The sequence below is a fragment of the Poecile atricapillus genome, chromosome 16 (genome assembly GCF_030490865.1).
Source record: "Poecile atricapillus isolate bPoeAtr1 chromosome 16, bPoeAtr1.hap1, whole genome shotgun sequence".
NCBI lineage: Eukaryota > Metazoa > Chordata > Aves > Passeriformes > Paridae > Poecile > Poecile atricapillus.
Window position 1 is genome coordinate 3,850,912 of NC_081264.1, and position 19,411 is coordinate 3,870,322.

The 19,411-nt window shown below is 51.9% G+C and overlaps 2 protein-coding genes across 8 annotated transcripts in view; one reads left to right on the forward strand and one right to left on the reverse strand.

The window, feature by feature from the left end:
• The first annotated feature begins 8 nt into the window (after window positions 1-8).
• On the forward strand, window positions 9-7,815 carry TRAFD1 (TRAF-type zinc finger domain containing 1). 3 transcript variants are annotated; one of them, XM_058851260.1, is made up of 11 exons: window positions 9-323; window positions 1,653-1,788; window positions 1,860-1,913; window positions 2,980-3,235; window positions 3,957-4,220; window positions 4,604-4,677; window positions 4,851-5,066; window positions 5,844-5,970; window positions 6,177-6,468; window positions 6,861-6,933; window positions 7,050-7,815. In XM_058851260.1, the coding sequence occupies exons 1-11, from the start codon at window positions 274-276 to the stop codon at window positions 7,089-7,091; spliced, it is 1,584 nt and encodes a 527-aa protein (XP_058707243.1). In that variant the 5' UTR covers window positions 9-273; the 3' UTR covers window positions 7,092-7,815. The 3 variants fall into 3 exon arrangements, with proteins under 3 accessions (XP_058707243.1, XP_058707244.1, XP_058707245.1); XM_058851261.1 differs by lacking the exon at window positions 9-323 and adding an exon at window positions 347-752 and having other exon boundaries at window positions 7,050-7,813; XM_058851262.1 differs by lacking the exon at window positions 9-323 and adding an exon at window positions 347-505 and having other exon boundaries at window positions 7,050-7,813.
• Window positions 7,816-8,311: 496 nt separating this feature from the next.
• The window catches only part of HECTD4 (HECT domain E3 ubiquitin protein ligase 4), a 64,820-nt gene continuing 53,720 nt past the window's right edge, over window positions 8,312-19,411 (reverse strand). For all 5 annotated transcript variants that reach the window (XM_058851255.1, XM_058851252.1, XM_058851254.1 and 2 more), the window contains 12 exons: window positions 19,232-19,338; window positions 18,318-18,441; window positions 16,852-17,042; window positions 16,211-16,357; window positions 15,146-15,265; window positions 14,873-15,028; window positions 14,060-14,163; window positions 12,995-13,216; window positions 12,475-12,641; window positions 11,899-12,094; window positions 11,388-11,610; window positions 8,312-10,907 (listed from right to left, as the gene is read on the reverse strand). In XM_058851255.1, the coding sequence (XP_058707238.1) occupies window positions 10,771-10,907; window positions 11,388-11,610; window positions 11,899-12,094; window positions 12,475-12,641; window positions 12,995-13,216; window positions 14,060-14,163; window positions 14,873-15,028; window positions 15,146-15,265; window positions 16,211-16,357; window positions 16,852-17,042; window positions 18,318-18,441; window positions 19,232-19,338 (1,894 nt within the window). In that variant the 3' untranslated portion in view covers window positions 8,312-10,770. The remainder of the gene's footprint in view (window positions 10,908-11,387; window positions 11,611-11,898; window positions 12,095-12,474; window positions 12,642-12,994; window positions 13,217-14,059; window positions 14,164-14,872; window positions 15,029-15,145; window positions 15,266-16,210; window positions 16,358-16,851; window positions 17,043-18,317; window positions 18,442-19,231; window positions 19,339-19,411) is intronic.

Genomic DNA, 19,411 nt, shown 5'->3' on the forward strand with positions numbered 1-19,411 from the left:
GGGCCGGCGCGGGCAGCGGGACACGGCGGGCAGCGCAGCGACACCGCCACCGACCTCAGCTGACCCGCGACACCGCCACCCAGCCGGGCCGCCGCACCGCAGATCGCCACCCGGCACCCTCAACCGAGCCTCGCCAGGCCGGGGGAGCCCGCACCGGCACCCCCCCCACCCATCCCCGCAGGGCCGCGCGTTCTCCGGTGCCTCCCGGCGCTGCTCCCGCCGGGCCCGGAGCTCGGGGCTGTGAGGGAAGCGGGCCCGGCACTGCACGGAGCCATGGCCATCGCCGCCGTGCCCGCGGCCGAGTCCCGGCTCTGCGGCAACTGGTAAGGCCGGGCCGGGGCCGGTGAGGGCCGGGCCGGGGCCAGGGGTCGCTGAGGGCCGGGGTCGCTGAGGGCCGGGGTCGCTGAGGGCCGGACTCGGTGTGTCCGAGCCCACCCGGCCGGTACATCGGGGCACAGCTCCTTGGGATGCTGTGAAATACCGGAGACGACCGGACGGCCTTTCTGTAAGCGTTTGTGCGTCAGATTTCCCTTCTTAGTAGGGGACTAAACAGAAACCGAAATCGGATCAAAAGCCAGGCCCGGTTTTCAGTGAGATCCGCACAAAGTACACGATTCCAAGTTTTTCTTCAGCTGTTCCGTGGCTCAGGAGCAGAAATATAAAAATAGGAGCGGTAGGCAGTGTTGTTGCGGAAGTTTTTCTCTTTGATTACACCTCTCTGCAGAGCCCCAGCGTTGGTAATCCAGTGGCCGGTAAGGAGTCACAAATTTTCTCTCGAATACAAGCAGCTAAAATTAACTTTTTTTTGTAGTTGTTTTTCCCCAAGAGACGTCAGAATCCAGACAGCTTCTTGCAACATCAGCCTGCTTTGTTTGGGCTGCGCAGTTCAGTCTCTGCTGTTGGGCTTTGTTGCTTTGCCAGGCTTTTGGCTGGCTGGGATCTGGCAGGGGAGAGAGCTGAACAGCTGTGGGTTTAGCAAACAAAAGGTTATAAATTAATGTAGGTGTTTTCAAGGTGGATTTCTTGGAAAGGGCATGGTCCATGTAGAAATGATGCTGCCTGTTTGAGGCAGGAGTAAGGACTGAGCTCCAGGTTCCTCAGTTCCTATTGTGTTTGGTTTCAAGACAGAAAATGAGCATCTTAGAAATGAGGTGAGTTGGAGCAGTGTTGTTACTGCTGTGGAAGGTGGCCCTGTGAGCTTTAAGGTCCCTTCTCACCCAAACCATTCCATGGTTCCATTATCCTGGAACAGGATCTGTCAGGTATGAAAAATATGGGTTTGACTGCTTTCCAAAGCACTGTTTGTTTGACCTCTCAGAGCCAAGTTATTTTCAGGGGGAAACTTTTATCTTCTCAGACTAATTTATTAACTTGAAACCTGGCAATAACTTGTTTGTGCTGCAAGATTTGCTTTTCACGTAAGGAAATAAATCCACCTGGATTTTATCTTAATGCAATGGGACTTTTGCGTGTTAAATACATTAATATCCACCTGTGCTGGAACCTTGAGGCCTGGCTGGTCCTTTCTCTACTCACTTTAAACCATGAATTCACTGAAATCTTTCTTAGCATTATTTTTTTGTTGCGAACAACTGCTTGGATTTGTTGTCGGTGTCAGTTTCTTCTCGGTAACCTCAGCGACTTTCTCACAGCAAAAAGGATATTCCTGCAGTCAATTTTATCATCCACGAAATCCACTGTAGAAGAAACATTGAAATATGCCCCTACTGCAGCGACTCCATCCCAAAGTCTGAGATGAAGAACCACATTGAGTCTGAGCACGTGCAGGTGAGAGACATCTCTGCTCTGAAACCGCTCATTTCTGTGGTGATTAATCTAACGAGCTCTGTTTGCTGTAGGTCACCTGCAAGTGTAGGATGAAGATGGAAAACAGCCTCCTGAAGGATCACGAGGTTGGTGGATTTTATGGTATTGAACCCTTGGGGGATGCTGTGGTGCTGCACTGATTCCAGAGCCTTTCTGTCAGGCAACACCTGGATTCCAGCCTGGGGCTTGTGCATCCTTTTGTTGAGTGATGCTTCCTGAACTCACACCCCCTGGGAGAAGGGATTGGAAACTGCCTTAAAGTCCTGGGGCCACTCAGGGCTTCTTATCAAAGGGGTATCTGTGAAAATTGGTGATTTTTTTTTGTCCTTGTCAGTTGTAAAATAGCTATCTAAAATATGATTGTCTTGACTCTTTTTGCATTCCTTTACTGTTTCATGTTTCTGCTGGAGCCACTATGTGACTTTTAATAACTCAATCTGTCCAAACAGACTTTAAAAATAGCCTGTAAAATAAACTAAAATAGGCCAGAGTGGGATTTTCTGAGTTCTGAATCCAGTTGGCTGCTGTCACAGACAATCTTGTTATAAATGTCATCCCTTCCCTTCCTGTGGGCTCCTTTAGAGACAGCTCTGGAACTGCCACCTCAGCCTGCTGATCGCTGAGGGAAGAAGGATTTTCTTTGGAAATCTGTCCAGTTCTAAACCCTGGGAGCAGCTAATCCTGTCTGTGTGTGCGTGGTGCTTTTGGATTGTAAAGCAAACGGTGATGTTTTATTAGTGCAGGTTGTTTATCAATGCAGCATCTGCAGATATTACGTATTTTATCTATTTTTAACCCCTTTTGAAGGGCACCTCACACATTGTTCAGTGCGGGGTACAGAGCGTGTCCAAGCAGCTCTTGGTGAGCAGTGAATGAGCTGTAAGCCCGTTCCCTAAAAACCAGTGTGGATTTCAGCTGTGCTCATGGAATGCAAGTGGATTTTGGGTTGTATCTAAAACCCAAATGAGATTTAAAATCACGTCCTGAGTGAGGAGCTTCAGCTGCCGACTCCACCACGTCATTGTTGCCTTCCCACGTTGTGGCTTACTCCAGGTTATTCCTTTGGATGTGGCTGAGGACACAACAGAGAGCTCCAAAGCTGAGCAAGCTCAGCGTTCCACACGGGAAGAGTAACCCTGTGTGTTTTCCCAGGCGTCCTCGTGCCCGCTGCGCCCCGTGCTCTGCCAGTTCTGTGACATCCAGCTGGCCTTCAACAAGCTCCAGGAGCACGAGCTCTACTGCGGGGCCAGGACCGAGCCCTGCGGGCGCTGCGGCCGCAACGTCCTGGTCAGGGAGCTCAAGGAGCATCCCCGGCTCTGTGGGACGGAGGAGAAGGTGGACAAGGGCAGCGGGACAGCTCCGGGATTCGGGAATGAGGATGGAGGCGTGAGGAGCCGGCAGGGAGCAGGTACTGGGGGTGGGCTTGGGAAGAGACAGAGAGGGGGGAAAGGAGATTTAGAGCTGCTCTGGGACTCAGCTCCAGGGACAGAAGCACACAGACAGAACCCTTAGGAGACACAGCTCCAGGGTCAGAACTCTTAAGGGACAAAACCCCAGGGACAGAATCCTTAAAGGACAAAATCCCAGGGCCAGAACCCTTAAGGGATACAGCTCCAGGGTCAGAACCCTTAAAGACAGAATCTTAAGGGACAGAACCCCTAAGGATGAGAACCTTAAGGGAACAGCACAAACCAAAATCTTTTTTGAAGAAATCACAAGTGAGAAAAAGTGGACAAAGAAAGAAGAACTGGCTGCTCGTTTTGCAGCTGGTCCAGGTGTGAGGTTTTTTGATTCCTTTCTGTGAAGATACAGGATAGTGAATGTTCCAGAGGCTGGGAATGTTTACCCATGGGATGAGGTGTAAGCCAGGAATGCTGAGGTGCCTGGCATAAAAGTCCAGTTACTTCCTTTTTTTTTTGTCTCAAAGTATCTGGCTTGAAAATGAAACTGGAGTTGTTTGCTGCCTGTATTTTGGGCCATGATTTTTCTCCATCCTCCTGGATTTGGTAGAGGTGCTCTTGGCACCTCTGAACTCCAGGAGAGTCCACATGTGGAACCCTGGGGCTGAGTCTGATGTCCAGAGGGCCCATTTGATGTTCTCCCAAATTTACAGTATTTCTCTTTTGAAGGGGATGAGCTAGAGAGACCTGAAGTCCTCCATTCCCAACTTCCTGAGGACTGGGATGGTGACCTGGACTATGTGTTGGCTCTCAGCCTGCAAAGTGAGAATAATCCTCACCATAATACTGCAGCTGATGATCCCAGGGATTTCTGGGAATACGACTACACCAAAGAGCCTGGACAATCTGCCCATGGTGATGGAACAGACCTGTCCAACATCATCTCCTGTGACTCTCCAGAGTCCTTTGGCACATCAAACCACAGCAAAATAGGTATAAACACTGTTGTGGTGGGATTTATCCTTAAATTTGAGGGGAAGGGAAAAGGAAAAATTGTATTGGGAATGTTAAAGATTATGTAAGTTTTTTAAAAGGTCAAAATCAGTGATTTTGAGGCTCCTAAAGCAAAGCAGCAAGTGAAGAAATAAAAGCTTATTAAAAGTAGTGGGTCTCTGACCTTGGTGTATGGTGGGAGCCCAGGGGGGGAACAAGGTGCTCGTGGAAGTAAAAATGGTGGGAAGGAGGATCTGGGGGAAACCTGGAGTGCAGCTTGTTCTGAGAGGAGAAATGGCACCAAAGGGTTTAATGATGCAGCAGGAGGTGTTTTCACCAGGCTCCACAGAGGATGTAACACTTAATCCTTCCTTCTCTTGCAGGTGAGGAGATGATCATGTTGCCCTGCGAGTTCTGCGAGGAGCTGTGTCCTGCTGAAGATCTGATCCTTCACCAGGTCTGGGACTTCCCTGTGTCTTGGGGTTTGCAGTGAAGGCTTTTCTGTGGCTGTCACTGAAAAGGGTGTGGATGACATTGGGAGAACTCTGGGATTTGGGTCTTTGCCAAGGAAAATGGTTTTCGTGCCCACCTGGCTCGTCAGGTGATTTTTCTGTGTTGTTTGTGTAACAGACAGGGTGTAACCCAGCAAGTGCCTTTGCCTCGTTCAGTAAGAGAAGTTCTTCTCCAGTTCCATGGGAGTACGGTGGTCTGCGAGCTGGGAGGTCCAACAGCCACAGGAGTGTCCCTTCATCCCAGCCCCAAGCTGTCCAGGCAGAAGGAGACCTCATGATTCCCTGTGAATTCTGTGGCATCCAGCTGGAAGAGGAGATTCTCTTTCATCACCAGGTACTGAACAGGACAGGATCTGTTGGGCCTCATCCCATGGTGTGGCACATTTCAGGAGTTCAGGGAAATGTCCACACAAAGCCCTGGGATCTCTGTGAAGGGTTGTGCCACACTGAGGCTCCTCCTGAAAAGTACTGGATTAATTTGAAAGCTCTTGTCATGAAACTAAACAAAAGGGCCTGCAGTTGCACAATCAGAATGTTTGAGTCATGCAGAAAATGAAGTTGAGCCCTGGGTGAGTCAGCTGAGGGGAGAAAGGAGCACAAGGGTAAAACTGGGTGGGAGGGGAAGCCCTGGGAGTGCTGTGCCCAGGGAAGAGTCCCGTGGGATCTGCTGCTGTTACAGACAAGATGGGAGAATGCTGAGCTCACCCATTCTCTGTGTCATGGTTCATTCACGTTCTTACTCCAACAAACTGCTGAAGCTGGCGTTGGGTTGGCCTCTCCTGTCCTGGGGGACAGCAAAATCAGTGTTCTGGGAATGAGCTCAGAGCTTATCCTGGAATCCCAGAATGGTTTGGGTTGGGACGTTGAAGCCCATCCCACCCCCGGCCATGGCCAGGGACCCTTCCAGTAGCCCAGATTGCTCCAGTCCAACATGACAGGGGGATGTAACTGGATGAGCTTTAGGACTGCTCTCCACCTAAACCATGCTGGGATTCCATAGTAACAATTCCCTACTCACCTTGATGTCCCCAAGCGCTGCTGCTCCAGTGTTTCCCCAGGAATTTTCACCCGAGTGAGCCTCACTTGACCAGCACTGTGTGTTCTGCTGCAGCACCACTGCGACCTGCGCCCTGCCAGCCCCACAGGTGACATTCCAGCTCGGGAGCTGCCGGCTCCTCAGCCCCACGGGGACGGATGGGAATCGCCGGAGCCGGCTCGGCGGCGGATCCGGCACCAAGGTGTGGGCAGAGCACAGCCTGAGCTCCCCTGTGCTTGCACTGAGGCCACGCTCTTACCCTGCTGCATCTCAAAAATCTCCCATCCTGTGCTCTTGCTCTGGGGTTAGGGAGGGAGGATTAAATCACTGGAACTGTGTCCCTGGGGATGGACAGGGGTTGTTCCTGGTGCTGAAGTTGCTGTTGAGCTCCACGTGCTGTCCCTGCAGGAGATGTGGCTCCTTGGCATGCAGAAGGCTTTGGGAAGCTGGGGCTGTGCCCTGCTGCAGGGAGCAGGCTGAGGACGGAGGTGGCCAAGGCCGGGAACGCGGCGTTGTCCCCTCCAGGGAGAGCCGGGGACGCTCCGGCCGCGCGGGGGAAGCCCGGGAGGGGGAATGGCAGCGAGGGGACACCGAAGGACAGAGGTGACTCTGGGACAGCAGCCCGGGCAAGACCTGCTCAGCACTTCCAGGCAGAAACCTTCACTTCCAGCTCCTCCAGAGCTGCTCCAGCCCATCCAAGGTAACACCTTTGTCTTCTGGTCCATTCCACTTCTTACAGTGCAAATCTGGATCCCCTTGGCTTTTCCTGCAGCTGAAAGGGTTTTCAAAGGCTTTCAGATTCACCCAGTTGGATTTGGCTGGTGTTTATCTGAGTTTTAAACAACAAATTTAGGTTTTTACCTCGAAATAGAACAGACCCACTGGTCACTGGGATAAAACTTAGGATAAGGCCTCATTACCTGTCCATGGGAGTGCTCTGCTCTCACCTGGGCTCTGAACAGGAGCTGGTTCTGTCTGGGCCGGGGTCAGAGGAGGCACAAGGAGGCAGAGGCTCCCTGCTGTGTTGCCCTGTGTTTATCCAGCACGGGTGGCTTTGCCTCCTCTGAAGGTGTCCCTGTCCCTGTCCTGCAGCTCCGGCGCCGCGGGAGGAAGAAGCCTGGGGCTGGCAGGCGGGAGCAGCGGCCTCCGGCGCCGGAGCTCCAAGGTGAGGCTGCAGGGGCAGCTCCTGCTGCTTTTGGCGGGACAAGGAGCTGCTTTTCACAGCCCTCCCTTATGAACTCGTATTGGAAAACAGCATTTTTCTTTTCCCCCTCCCCTAAGGCAAAAGCGCAGGGCCCAGCAGCCGGACACCCGGAGGAGTGAGCCCCTGGAAAACGTGGAGCGCCCGGCCCTGTTCCCAGGCCCTGCCGGACTCGTCGGTCCAAGCGCAAGCAAATTCTGACATTGAGCTTCAGTTTTTAGGCAGTGACCATTTTCTAAATCTCTCTTTTTAATCTGTGAGAGCAAAGTTCAGGTTTTTATGTTTCTGATGGCCTCAAGCACCACCCCCAAGGCATCAAATTGAGTCTCACCTTGGGCCCCACCTGAGTTCTGTGTCCGTGTGGGCTCCTTGTGCTGCTCTGTGATGGGATTTGTGCCACCCTGAGCTCTGGGTGGGTCCTGGCCTGGAATGTTCTGGCACAGCCGGTGCTCCAGACCTGTCCCCCACACAGCAGGGTGAGGGTTGGGGCTCCAAGGCTCCTCAGTGCTGCATTTTCAAGTTAAAAGCTTTTCAAGTTCCTTGGAATAAAATTGATGCTGTCCCAAACAGTTGTGCAGTGGCCTCTGTCCCCTGGGGTGACACGGGGCCACAGCCCCTGGCTCCCCACCTTGGGAGGATCCATTCCCTGCCGTTATTCCCTGCCCCGGCTTCTGTTACTGTTGGAATCTCTGGGATTTTGGGAAGTGGAGCAGGTCCTGGGTAGCCCTGTGAGCATCAGCCTCATTAAGGAGGTGCAGCAGATGGCACTGGCAGGGCTAATTGGCCGCTCCTGGGGCAGGGTCGTTACCCAGGCCTTGTCTCAGGTGCCAGCTCCATCCCACTGGAACAGCCAGAGCCCAACCGTGGCTGGAGGAACTTCCTCCTAAAATAAAGACATTTTACAGACGCTCCCACCAAATGTGTTTATTTAGACATGAAAAGAAGAAAGGTATTTAAAAACAGGGGGACACCAAACCTCTGTTCTTCCCATTCCTGGGGCTGTGGGAAGCTCAGGGAATGGGAGCTGGTCCCTGAGGTTTGGGATGGATAACGGCGTGCCATGGGTCACAAATCATTAAATATGACAAATAATTAATGACTGAGGTGGCAGAGCCTGTGCTGTGCCTCAGGCACGAGGGAAATCCCAGAGGAACAACCTCAGCTTCCCTCTGGTACAAAATCCTTAAGTTTTGTTCCAAGTACACAAAAACAACCCAGAAAAATGGGATTTCAAGAGAGAAGCTGCAGCTCCCTTTCTCCCCCTTCTCCTCCCCCGGCTCAGGCAGCTCCAGCAGCAGATCCCATTCCCTGCAGCCCCAAAGAAGGACACAAACACCTCCAGGGATGTTAAGAATCTCCTTTATGCAGGTGTACACTCGATGGCCAAGAGCACTTACAGGTTAATGCCGTGTATGGAACCGAGATGGACACACACCAAGCTAGAACTAATACCCAGCTCCAGAGTTTTTCCATTGTTTAGTATAATTTTACATTCTGAATGAATATATATTAAAAAAAATAATAATAATCATCACAAACCAATCTTTGCTTCGACAAACAAGCCTAGTACAGACAATGTCAAGTTCATTTAAAGCACGAGGAATTAAGGATGATTAGAAAAGCTTTAATTAAAAGGCCATTTGAGCCACAGCTGAGGTGCTGCAGCACTTCCTTCCCAGGAGCATGGAATTAAAATAAAAAAAAAAACAAAAAAACCCCAAAAAACTCCCACAATTCCTCTTGTGGGGGCTCATCCTGTTCTCCAGAACAAACCAAAGTCGATGGAAGTTGGTTATCGGTGCGACATTTGTCCTGTAGAAGAAGCTTCATTTACACCCCCAGGTGCAAACGGCAGCGACGAGAAGTTCGTTATTTGTAATCATAAATAATTAACTGTAATAAATACGGATCAAGTAACGTTCCAGCGCGCGCCCGGGGCCGGGTGCAGGTGCGCTCCACTCGGATGCGCTGCCCAAAGGAGCGCACGCACAGTAGCAGCAGTTTCTTACTCACAGCTGGAACTGGAGCCTTGGGAACCGCTGGCACACGGAGCCCTCCGGGATGGCCCCGCGGAGTTTTGGGGCTGGAGCCCAGAGAGAGCCCAGGCCGGGGCCACAGCTCTGCCGTGGAATCCAGCCGGCGTTGCCCACGTCTCCAGTCTGGGAACGCGCGTCCCGACGGGAACAAACCGGCTCCCAGCCGCCCCTTCGGCTTCGTTTCCCCTCGGTCTTTGTAAACTCCAGGTGTTCCCGCTTGCTCCGAGTGGTTTCTGGGCTACATAAACGCTTCTACCAGGAAATGGACGAGATTGGAGAGTAAATATTCTTCCTACACGGATCTGTTCCCTGGACAGGGCAATATGCACGGGGAGGGTAACAGCTTCCTAACCACGGGGTTGGGAGACTCCGGATGCCGACGACTACCTACGACTGCTGCACACACATTCCCATTCCCACTCACTCATCCGGGAACAAGGACACCCATCCCAGACTCACACCGCCTCTCCCGCATCCCACGCACTCAGCATTCCCACTATTCACAATAATGTACAATAAATACATCTGGGATTCCCGGGAGCTGCTCCACGGGACACTGAGCTGAAGGTTCGGTCACCTCCCGGGCAGCACCGACGGATTCTGGGATGGTCTCTTCCTCAGAACTCAGGATCCAAGGGATCAGCAAAGCTGGAATGTCCCAGAAATCCTGGTGAGGGATGAGACACCTGTGGAGGGGCCGCTCTGAACCACCCAGAACATTCCACAGAACACCAGGGAAACGTGGAGCTGTTCCTGCTCGGCAGTCGGCTCCCGGCTTTCCACACAAAACAGGAACTTTATCTTCCAACGGGTGACTTCCTCCTCCTGCCAGGTGTCAGAGGTTTTTAGGATAATTTGCTCTTGGATCAAAGATTTTTGAGTACAAAAACGAGTTCCAGGTGTTTGAGCACCCCCTGGTTGTTCTGAGAGCTCACTGGGAAATGGGATAAAGTCCCGGATTTTCGGGATGGATTGTGGTATCTTACACCCTTTGGAGAGAAGCCGTTTTGTTCTGCTCATGTTTTAATTACAATAAATTATTTTGTTGCTAAGCAAAGCAGACATTCAAGAACATCTAGGGCAGGAACCCAATGGACTCACAGCCCTTTCACTGTTCTTTTGGAAATTTTCCCAAAAGTGTTGAGCTGAACCCCCCAGTTCCCTGTGGCAGCCCCTGTGTGCTTGGTCAGAGTTTAAAAAAATTTCAAGGAAAAGTGGTGGAAAGGTGGAAAAGCAGTTTGGCAGCAAAATTCCTGCTTCAGATCTCAAGCAAGTGCCACAAATTCCACCTGTGCTCTGCTCCTGCCCACGCAGTGATTCCCTCCCCACACCCAAAATTGGCATTTTTGTACTCAAAAACCTCTCGGGGGAGAGCGATCCATGAGCCTTCCCCCACCAAGGGCTCCCGGCCTCGGAATGCCCTCCCTGCCAGCGGTGTTTGCACGGGGCAGACCGTTGTGGATTACAAAATTAGAAATGTACAGGTGGAAAGGTTTTTTTTTTCCCCAAATTAAATTGTACACAAACCGGTCTTTACTAAACTATCCTACAAATAATCCACAAACAAGGCAGCAAAAAGAACCAGTCCACCACAAAGTCTACGAATACAAAATGGAAGTCGTCTTCCGGGAATTACTGTAACAGGAAGGAAGGTTCGGGAAATAAATTAACCCCCAGCTCATCCCACGGGAGGCGCTGGATGGGAACTGAAGGGGTTCCACTGGGCAGAGTCACGGAGTCACCTCCAGGCGTTCCCTGCTCCTGCTCAGCCGCTGAGCGGATCCTCCCGGTAGTGGATGGCGTAACGGAGCTTTTCCAGCATGATGTCCAGCGAGGAATACTGCGGCAGCTTGATCATGAACATGCACGTCTCCACTCGGATGTACCGGGAATCCGGGGAACCTGCGTGACAGCCAGGGGATAAAACTCAACCCAACGCTTCCCTTCCTGAGGGGACCCAGAATCCAATCCCTGCCTCTTGGGGGTCTTTTCAATCGGAAATATTGGCCTCATGACAATATTTTTCCAATAGTTTAATGATTTAAAAGCATTTTAGACAAATAGCAAATATCTCTCTGCATCTGTGCAGGGCTAAGTTTTAATTGTGGAATCCCACAACAGTCTGGGTTGGAAGGGATCTTACAGCTCATCCAGTTCCACTCTCCCACCATGGGCAGGGAGCCTTCCACTGGATGCAATTCAAGTTTTATGTGAAATTTCATTTTGACATCATTTAAACCCCAATTCTCTCCTTATTTCCTCTCATAACCCCCTGTCCCTCTGTGTCAGTGTTCATTAAATCCCAGTGAGAGGGGGGCTGAGGCTGGGACAGAGCTGGGAGCAGAACCAGCTCCTTTCCCTCGGGAAGCGGCCGTTCCGTACCTGCGGCGCCGTCGGGGGGGGCGATTTTCATGGGATAGGGGGGGACGTGGGCGGTGTCGGGGCCGCCGTCCTTGCAGGGGCAGGTGAAGGGGATCCTCTCCTGGTTACAGGCAAACTTGATGAACTTGCAGAGCTCCTCCTGCGTGAACATCTCCAGGGCGCTCCAGAAGAACTCGATGTGCTGGTCGGTCTCCATCAGTCCCACCTGGTACATGGTGTGTGCCTGAGGGGACAGGGACACACGTCCACTGCTGTTCTGTCCCCTCCCCTCAGCAATCTTCCCCACTACACTTCTAAATAAAGGAAGCTCAAACTCTTCTCTCTGCACAAGCCCCACCCTGTTATTTCCTGAATCCAGTGAAATCTTAATAAACTTCCCTGGGGGCCAAGGCAGTGTCCAAAGTGTCCCGAAGATGTCCTGGCTGTACCAGAAGCAGAGGATTCTCCCCTCTCCCCCCTTCCCATGGGAGGATCCCCCTCTCTGTGTCCCACAGGAGCGTGGCCAAAGCACCTTGAGGAATTCCAGGTTGATGTAGGGAAGGCCACAGGTCCTCAGCTCCATCTCCAGGGGGGTGAGTGTGGTGAGGAGCTGCAGGGGGATGATGGAGCCCAGCCCTGCCCTCACTGCTGTCATGCACTCCGGGGTCTGCAGCTCCCGCATCCGCAGGCTCCGGATGGCGGCCGCGTACACGTCCTTGTTCTCCCACCTGCAACAGGGCCAGAGATCTGGGATGAGGGAGGAACACCTGGGAGAGCCCTCGTGCCCCACCCCGTGTTTCACATGGAGAGATCCTGATCTGGAATAATCCAGAGTTAGCAACACACACTTTGCATTCTGATGCTTCCCAGTTAATTCTGCTGTCCTCTGCTTTCTCCTCCCACCTGCCCATCCCTCACAACTGGGACCAGCTGTTCCTCTGTCTCTTACAGAGCCAAACAGTGATCCCAAGTTCTGCCAACTTCTCACCAAGCAAAGCTTTCCCAGATCATTCCAACTTGCTACAAAAGCACCTCTGGAGAGGCCGTGCTTGGAGAACGATTCCAGAGATATTCTGTGCCACACCCTGCCTGGAAGGCTGCTCCTTACCCCACAGGGATGTGCCTGCCCCTGGGACACAGCTCCACCTCCTCCCCAGTGAGGCTCAGGTAGGTGAATTTGCAGCAGGGTTTGTTGGGGCAGTCAGGGCTCTCTGTTGCCAGGTGCTGGGAGGCGATTTCGGCACACAGAGCTTCCAGCTCCGTCTCGTCACTGATCTGTCGTGGAACAAGGACAAGGACCTGGTCACCAGCGTGGCACTGCCTCCTCACAGGTGTCCCCACAACAACAGGGACTCACTCCAACACCAAAACCCTGCTGTGGGGATTCTGGTCTGCCTTAGCAATTCCAGTGAATATTTCAGAAGCCGGAATTCCACCGTGCCCGGCAGCAGGGGAGAGTGGGAAACTTCTCCAAGGCAACAGGATGTAAAATCCTGCAGCCAAGAGGAATCAACTCATCTCCAACCCTGCTTCCATGAAAACCACCTGGCAGCCACCAGCGAGGTCAGGCAGCAATGTGCCGTGGGGGAATCCTGAGGAAAAGCAGGGAAGAGGGAAAAGGGACCTACATTTTCAAATTTTTTGACGTAGTTGTAGGTGAGGATGTCAGCTTCCTGCAGATCCAGGTCAGGATCCAGGGGCTCTCCCACCAGGGTCTTCCAGAAGGAGGGCAGGAGGTCCAGGGGCAGAGGAACATCGGCTCGGATGGCGATGCCCAGGAGCTGCCCGAAGAAATGGAACAGCTGCTCCTCGGCGTAGGTGATGGGGCTGGGGGTCAGGATGTACTTCCCCTGGGGGGAAAAGAGGGCACACAGGGCAGGATTGACCAGCTGCCCACAGCCTGAGGGGCTGTGTTAGCAGGCCTGTGGAAGTGCTCCTGACTGGAACAGGAAGGATCGTGTTCAGCTGGATACCAAAGGATCAGCACAGCAGGAGTCCCTGGATTTGGTGTCACCTCATCCCCTCCCGATCAAATCAACCCCAGAAAGTTGGTTCCCATTTTGCCAACTGTTGACCAACACTCAGAATTTTCTGGACTTGTTACATCAGTTTGATATCCAAGTCCTTCAGTTCTGGAAGATGTTTCTGAGCCTGGATTTGCAGAGCCAGGTTTGCTGCACAGTTGGTTTTTAGCAGAGGGAACTGAGTGGTTTCCTACCCTAAGGATATTCCCAGGAAGGAATTACTGAGAATTCTTTGGACCATCAGCTTTATCTTGTTTCTAGAGAACATTTACTGCACAAAATAAGACACTAAATAGCATGGATGGAGCATCTTGGCAATGTGACACATCTTTCTGGTGACATTCCTGGAGTAAGGCCACAGAATAAAAATTGATGGAAGTTCACCAGTTTGGGACAGACACAACTGAACCTCCCTCACTCTGAACGCTGCCCAGGAGTTTTAACTCTGCTCTATTTTATTGCCTTGGCTCCTTCTCCAAGTACCTGCTGCACACAAGGGGTGCAACATGGGATTCACCAACTTCCAGCTCTCCCAGGATGTGGGACCTGCTTGGCTTCATGGATCTGAGGCCTCTCTCTGCACCTCTGACCAAATGTGTCCCACTCCCGTTCAAACCCAGCGTTCAAAAAGAGAAAAAAACCCTCATTTTTGGCCTTGGGATCTCACACCTTGTTCTTATTGACAGCAGAGCTGGGGCACAGCAGGAGCAGGGAGAGGGAGGAGCTCTGGAGCTCTTTACACACTTGCCAAAGGAAGTGACGGAAAGATCCACCTGGAAAAGAGAGAGGGAGAACAATGAAAATATTCCTTTTTTCCCAGCCAAATTCTCAAGTGCTGCTTTGCTTTCCAGCACGCCAAGAACAGCAGGAATGTTTGCTCCACCAGCTGGCCTGCAAATGGGATTTGGTGCTGCATTAGGAGATGGATGGGGCTGTCCTACAACAATGGAGATGATGCTCCAGGGATCAGCACAGCTGCTGAGCCACAGCCATAACATTTATCTCCTCATAAACACTGTCAGTACCACCACAGCCCTTCAAAAGACAAGAATTCCCCCTGGGAGAAGGCCCCATGGAGCCCTGGCTCAGCTCACTTCCTTTACCCCTCAGACAGGTGACAGGAGCTGTGTTCTGGGCTCTCTGGCTCCATATTCCCCCATGGATCTCCACCAAGGACCAGCACAGCCCACGTGGATTTGGAGAGCAGAAATCCCTTTTCTCTTTGGGATCTGCCTCAACAGCTCATGGAACACCTCTGCCAAGCTGAACCCCCTCAGCCCACGGTGCAAACACTGAGGAACCACCAGCCCAAAGACAGCCACCATCCAGGGGGATCCCATTCCTCTCCACGCACAAGGGAGTGCTGCTCCTTCAAGCCCACCCCAGGCGGGTCCTGCTGCAGAGCTGGGCTGCTCCTGGGGGATGTCACTCGGGCTGTCCCTGTCCCCACACCCCCTGGAGCCCTGTCCCAGGGTCACTCACTGGTGCCGTGCACCTCCTCCCCGGTGAAGCGGATGTTGAAGGCGTAGGTGGGGTCCCCCCCGCTGGCCAGTTTGACGCAGAGCTGGGACGAGGGCACGCAGCCCAGCTGCCGGGCGGCCTGGCAGAAGTAGGAATTCTCCGAGGAACGGATCTCCCCTGTCCGACACAAAGGGGAAAAATGAACCTGCAGCCTCACAAATCAGCAGCTGAGCTGGGAAGGGAAAGCAGCTCTGGCTTGTTGCAAGGTGACTTGTTGGGAGGAGCTTGCCATACCTCCCACGATTTCCAGGGGATCCAGGGTGATCTCTGGGGCTGCGTGGTCAGCAGTTCTTTGGACGGTGGCATTGAGCACTCTGTTCATGACAGTGACTTTTGTGTCATAAAAGATTAAACCTGAAGGAACAAACACATTTCAGCAGAGTTAATCTACCCCTGAAATTCTCCGGTGGACAATGGCAGAATAAAAATTTCCCCTTCATTAGGTAGGTAAGACATGGCCAATCTAAAATTTTTTTTAAAAAAATAAAAAATTCATAGAATCACAGAATGGTTTCCATGATTCCACTCATCCAATTCCACCAGGAACACCTTCCATAGTCCAGGTTTCTCCAAGTCCCACCTATTTGCTCCTCATGTTTTCTGGAATAAGTGCACTGATGAACACAATTCCAATGTTCTATAAATAGATCCCAGCAACTCCACCACAATCTCTGTAAATAGGAACACTTTGCCAAATACTTTTCAGCAATCTGAGATGTTTTGACAGCAAAGCTACAGGCAAGAAATGATAAAAAAATAGGGCTGTGACACTGCCCCAAAAATATATTTAATACCTCATATCTCTGTGAAGAGAAATCTCTGAACATTCCTCACTCCCCCACACTGGTTCAGGAGTGGTTTTTTTCCAGCTGGGCCAATACAAAAACCTCCTTTCACACACTGACACCCCTGGTAAATTCTCTATCTTCTTCTTCATAAAACAAATTTGGGCCATGTAATGACCCAAATCTTGGGGTTTTTGGGTGTCTAATGAAAAACACTCTGATGCACTTTTAGTATTTCCTTGATCTTTCTAATGCTACAACAGCAAAGCTGTTGCCCTTTCACCTGATCTGCTTGTTAACCAACAAAGAATTTTGACTTCTGGATACTCCCAAGAGGGTAAAGACCCACAGACACAGAAGATGGAACAACTCAGTGGTCGTGGTGTCACAAGGATAATCCCCCTCTCCTTGAAAAGCAAACCGAGAGAGAAGTGGCCTGTGGTCGGTGTCCCCTGCTCAGTGTCCCCTGCTCAGTGTCCCCTGCTCAGTGTCCCCTGCTCAGTGCCCAGCTGACCTTTGGCCTCCTGCAGTAAGGCAGCGATGCTGTTCCCGTACATCTCGGTCTGGCGCAGCTCCACCAGCGGCAGGAAGAACGTCTCCAGCGTGGTGTTGAGGGACTGCAGCAGGGCAAAGCGCAGCCTCAGGCTCTCCACGGGGACATCTGCGGGGGGAAACTCAGTCAGACAGATTCCCCACCTCCTGCAAATGCCAGCAGGTTTGGTCCAGGAGCAACACAAGCCCCTTCCAAAGCAGCCCCTCTGATCCCTGTGCTGAGGGTGCAGGAACAGCTGTGATCCCTGACATTCCTTCCTGGATCTTGAGTCTCAGGGTGTGAGCCCAGAATCCTCCATTATCACTGAATTCTCCTGCTAAAGTGTTTAGGACAGGATTTAAGTAACTAAAATCTGCCCTAAGTCAAGAATGGAAACCCAGCCTGCCTTCCCCTGCAAGCTGAACTCACCAGCTATTTCCTGTTCCAGCCTGGAAAGCAGGGAGCAGCTGCAGTGCATCCCTGACTTTGCCCAAGCACACCCAAGGAGAAAGAAGAGCCAGACTCAGCACTCCCCTCATCCCACACTCAACCTCCAAAGGAACACCAGGAGCACTCCCGACTCCTCCCACGAAAAAGCCCCGATGCCAACCATCCCCACATACTCAGGAGACAGGAAATCCTGGGATCTGCTGCGTCAGCCGGGTCCAGGTACACCTCGTGGGGGTGGAGGCGAGCGGGGGTGATGGCCAGGTGGCGGCACAGGCGGTTGATGTACTGCACCAGGGCCACGTCCATCTCCAGGCTCCACTTGCGCGACGCCTTCTGCGCGTGCCTGGCGTCGATGCAGGCACACCTGGCACGGGACAGGGCAGAGCTGCTCACTCACAGTGTGCTGGGCAGCTACACCTGGAGTACAGCTACACCTGGGGTACAGCTACACCTGGAGCACAGCTACACCTGGGGTACAGCTACACCTGGGGTACAGCTACACCTGGGGTACAACAGCTACACCTGGGGTACAGCTACACCTGGGGTACAGCTACACCTGGGGTACAGCTACACCTGGAGTACAACAGCTACACCTGGAGTACAACAGCTACACCTGGGGTACAACAGCTACACCTGGGGTACAACAGCTACACCTGGAGTACAGCTACACCTGGAGTACAGCTACACCTGGGGTACAGCTACACCTGGGGTACAGCTACACCTGGGGCACAGCTACACCTGGAGCACAGCTACACCTGGAGTACAGCTACACCTGGAGTACAACAGCTACACCTGGAGTACAACAGCTACACCTGGGGCACAACAGCTACACCTGGGGCACAACAGCTACACCTGGGGTACAGCTACACCTGGGGTACAACAGCTACACCTGGGGTACAACAGCTACACCTGGGGTACAGCTACACCTGGAGTACAGCTACACCTGGGGTACAACAGCTACACCTGGGGTACAGCTACACCCGGGGTACAGCTACACCTGGGGTAGGACCTGGTGCTCTCCACTCCCCTTTCCCTAAGCAGAGCTGTTTCATGACAGGAATCCCAGTGTGAGGCCAAGAGCTGATTCATCACCTGCTGCTCCTCTCTGGTATTAAATAATTAGGCACAGAGGCACTGCCTATTAAGCTCTCTTAGTGCACTATCTGCTCTGGAGATGATAAAGGACAATTAGCCTGTGGCCTGACATGGGCAGAGAAGGAGAATTCATTTAAGGGATTTTCTTCCTTTACAATATTAAGAAGAAATTTCAGTTCTGTCTTCTACAGCATTTCTGTGCCAGTTAAGCAATGACCCAGTGCACAGGCTGGAGAAGGAAACCAGAGACAGACATGGAGCTACAGTTCCCTTCAGGATAATTTATTATACAGTTTGGAAGCTCTAAAGGACACCGTGGCATCTGATTTTGTGGGCCATGCTGTGCACAAGAAATCAGGACCTGCATTTGGACAGAGCATGACTTTTAAAATGCATTTTGAGGAAATAACTGATTTCCTCACAGGCCTTGCCGCCATGGAGGGGAGTGTTAAAGCTTCTTGGATTAGGAGCATTTGGGATTGAGTGTTTCAAAGTGAGCAGAGTGAATCAGTATCACCTGCTCAGAGAGATTTTCCAGCTGTACCTCTCAAAGTGCAGGTCGTAGCCACAGGACAGGATGGCTCTCCACACGCTCCGGATGTCCTGCTTGGAGCGGTCCACCACGAACCGGTGAAACCCATCCAGGGTCAGGTACTTCTCCTCAGGAACTGGCACCAAACACAGACCAGCAAAGAGTTCATCACCTGCCATGAGGTTCTCACCCACACAGGAGCAGGAGGTGGCTGCTGCCAGCTTCCTCCTGCTCTCTCATCCCACCATGGACCCTTTTTGGGGGAGCTCCATCTATCACACCTTGGTCACGTCCTCCTCAGCCATTGGCACCTTCTCACTCCCCTAAAGGGCTCAAATCCCCCCCCTGCCCCTCTGGAACCCCTCCCTCTAACCCGGTACCAACGATCCCTACTTGGCTGGATGCTGAAATTCCCCTTTTCTGAGCTAACCTGGCACTTCCTACCAGGAAGAGGGGAGTCCAAACTCATCTCTCTTCACTCTTCCACCTGACTAGAGAAAAGTTCTGAGCACAACCCCTGGCATGGCATGGCTGTGCTGTCTCCTCCCCAAGTTCTGAGCTATCTCCATCACCTTTTTTATCCAATTTTCTACTTGCAACTGAAGAATTTCCCGAAATAAATTGAGAAGCACAATTTAAACCCATCTGGTTCAATTCCATAATATCCCAAACCCTCACAACCCCACAGCCTTGGAACTACACCCCTTAGGAAGTTTTCTGCATGGTTTATTGACATGCCCTACACACTGCTGGACCCAGACTTACAGACACAAATAAAAGCAGCATTTTAAATCACTATTTAAAGAAATTAGCTAGACTAGTTAGAAATAAAGACAAACCAAATCTATCATGAAGTCATATAAACACGCCAATAAAAATAATTATTCTATGATGCAAAATTATAAATAATTCTCTGTAGCTCCTACCTTCCTGTTTCTTTGTGGGAGATTTCTCAGGGTCCTTCTCCTCAGGTTTGCTCTTCTCAGGAGATTTGGGCTTTACAGTGGGTTTCTTCTCACTTAAGGCTGTTCGGCTGAGGGACGAAGTGGGTGTCAGGGCCAAAAGTTTTCTTTCATTTGTGCACAAAATCCCAAAATTGTCTGGAA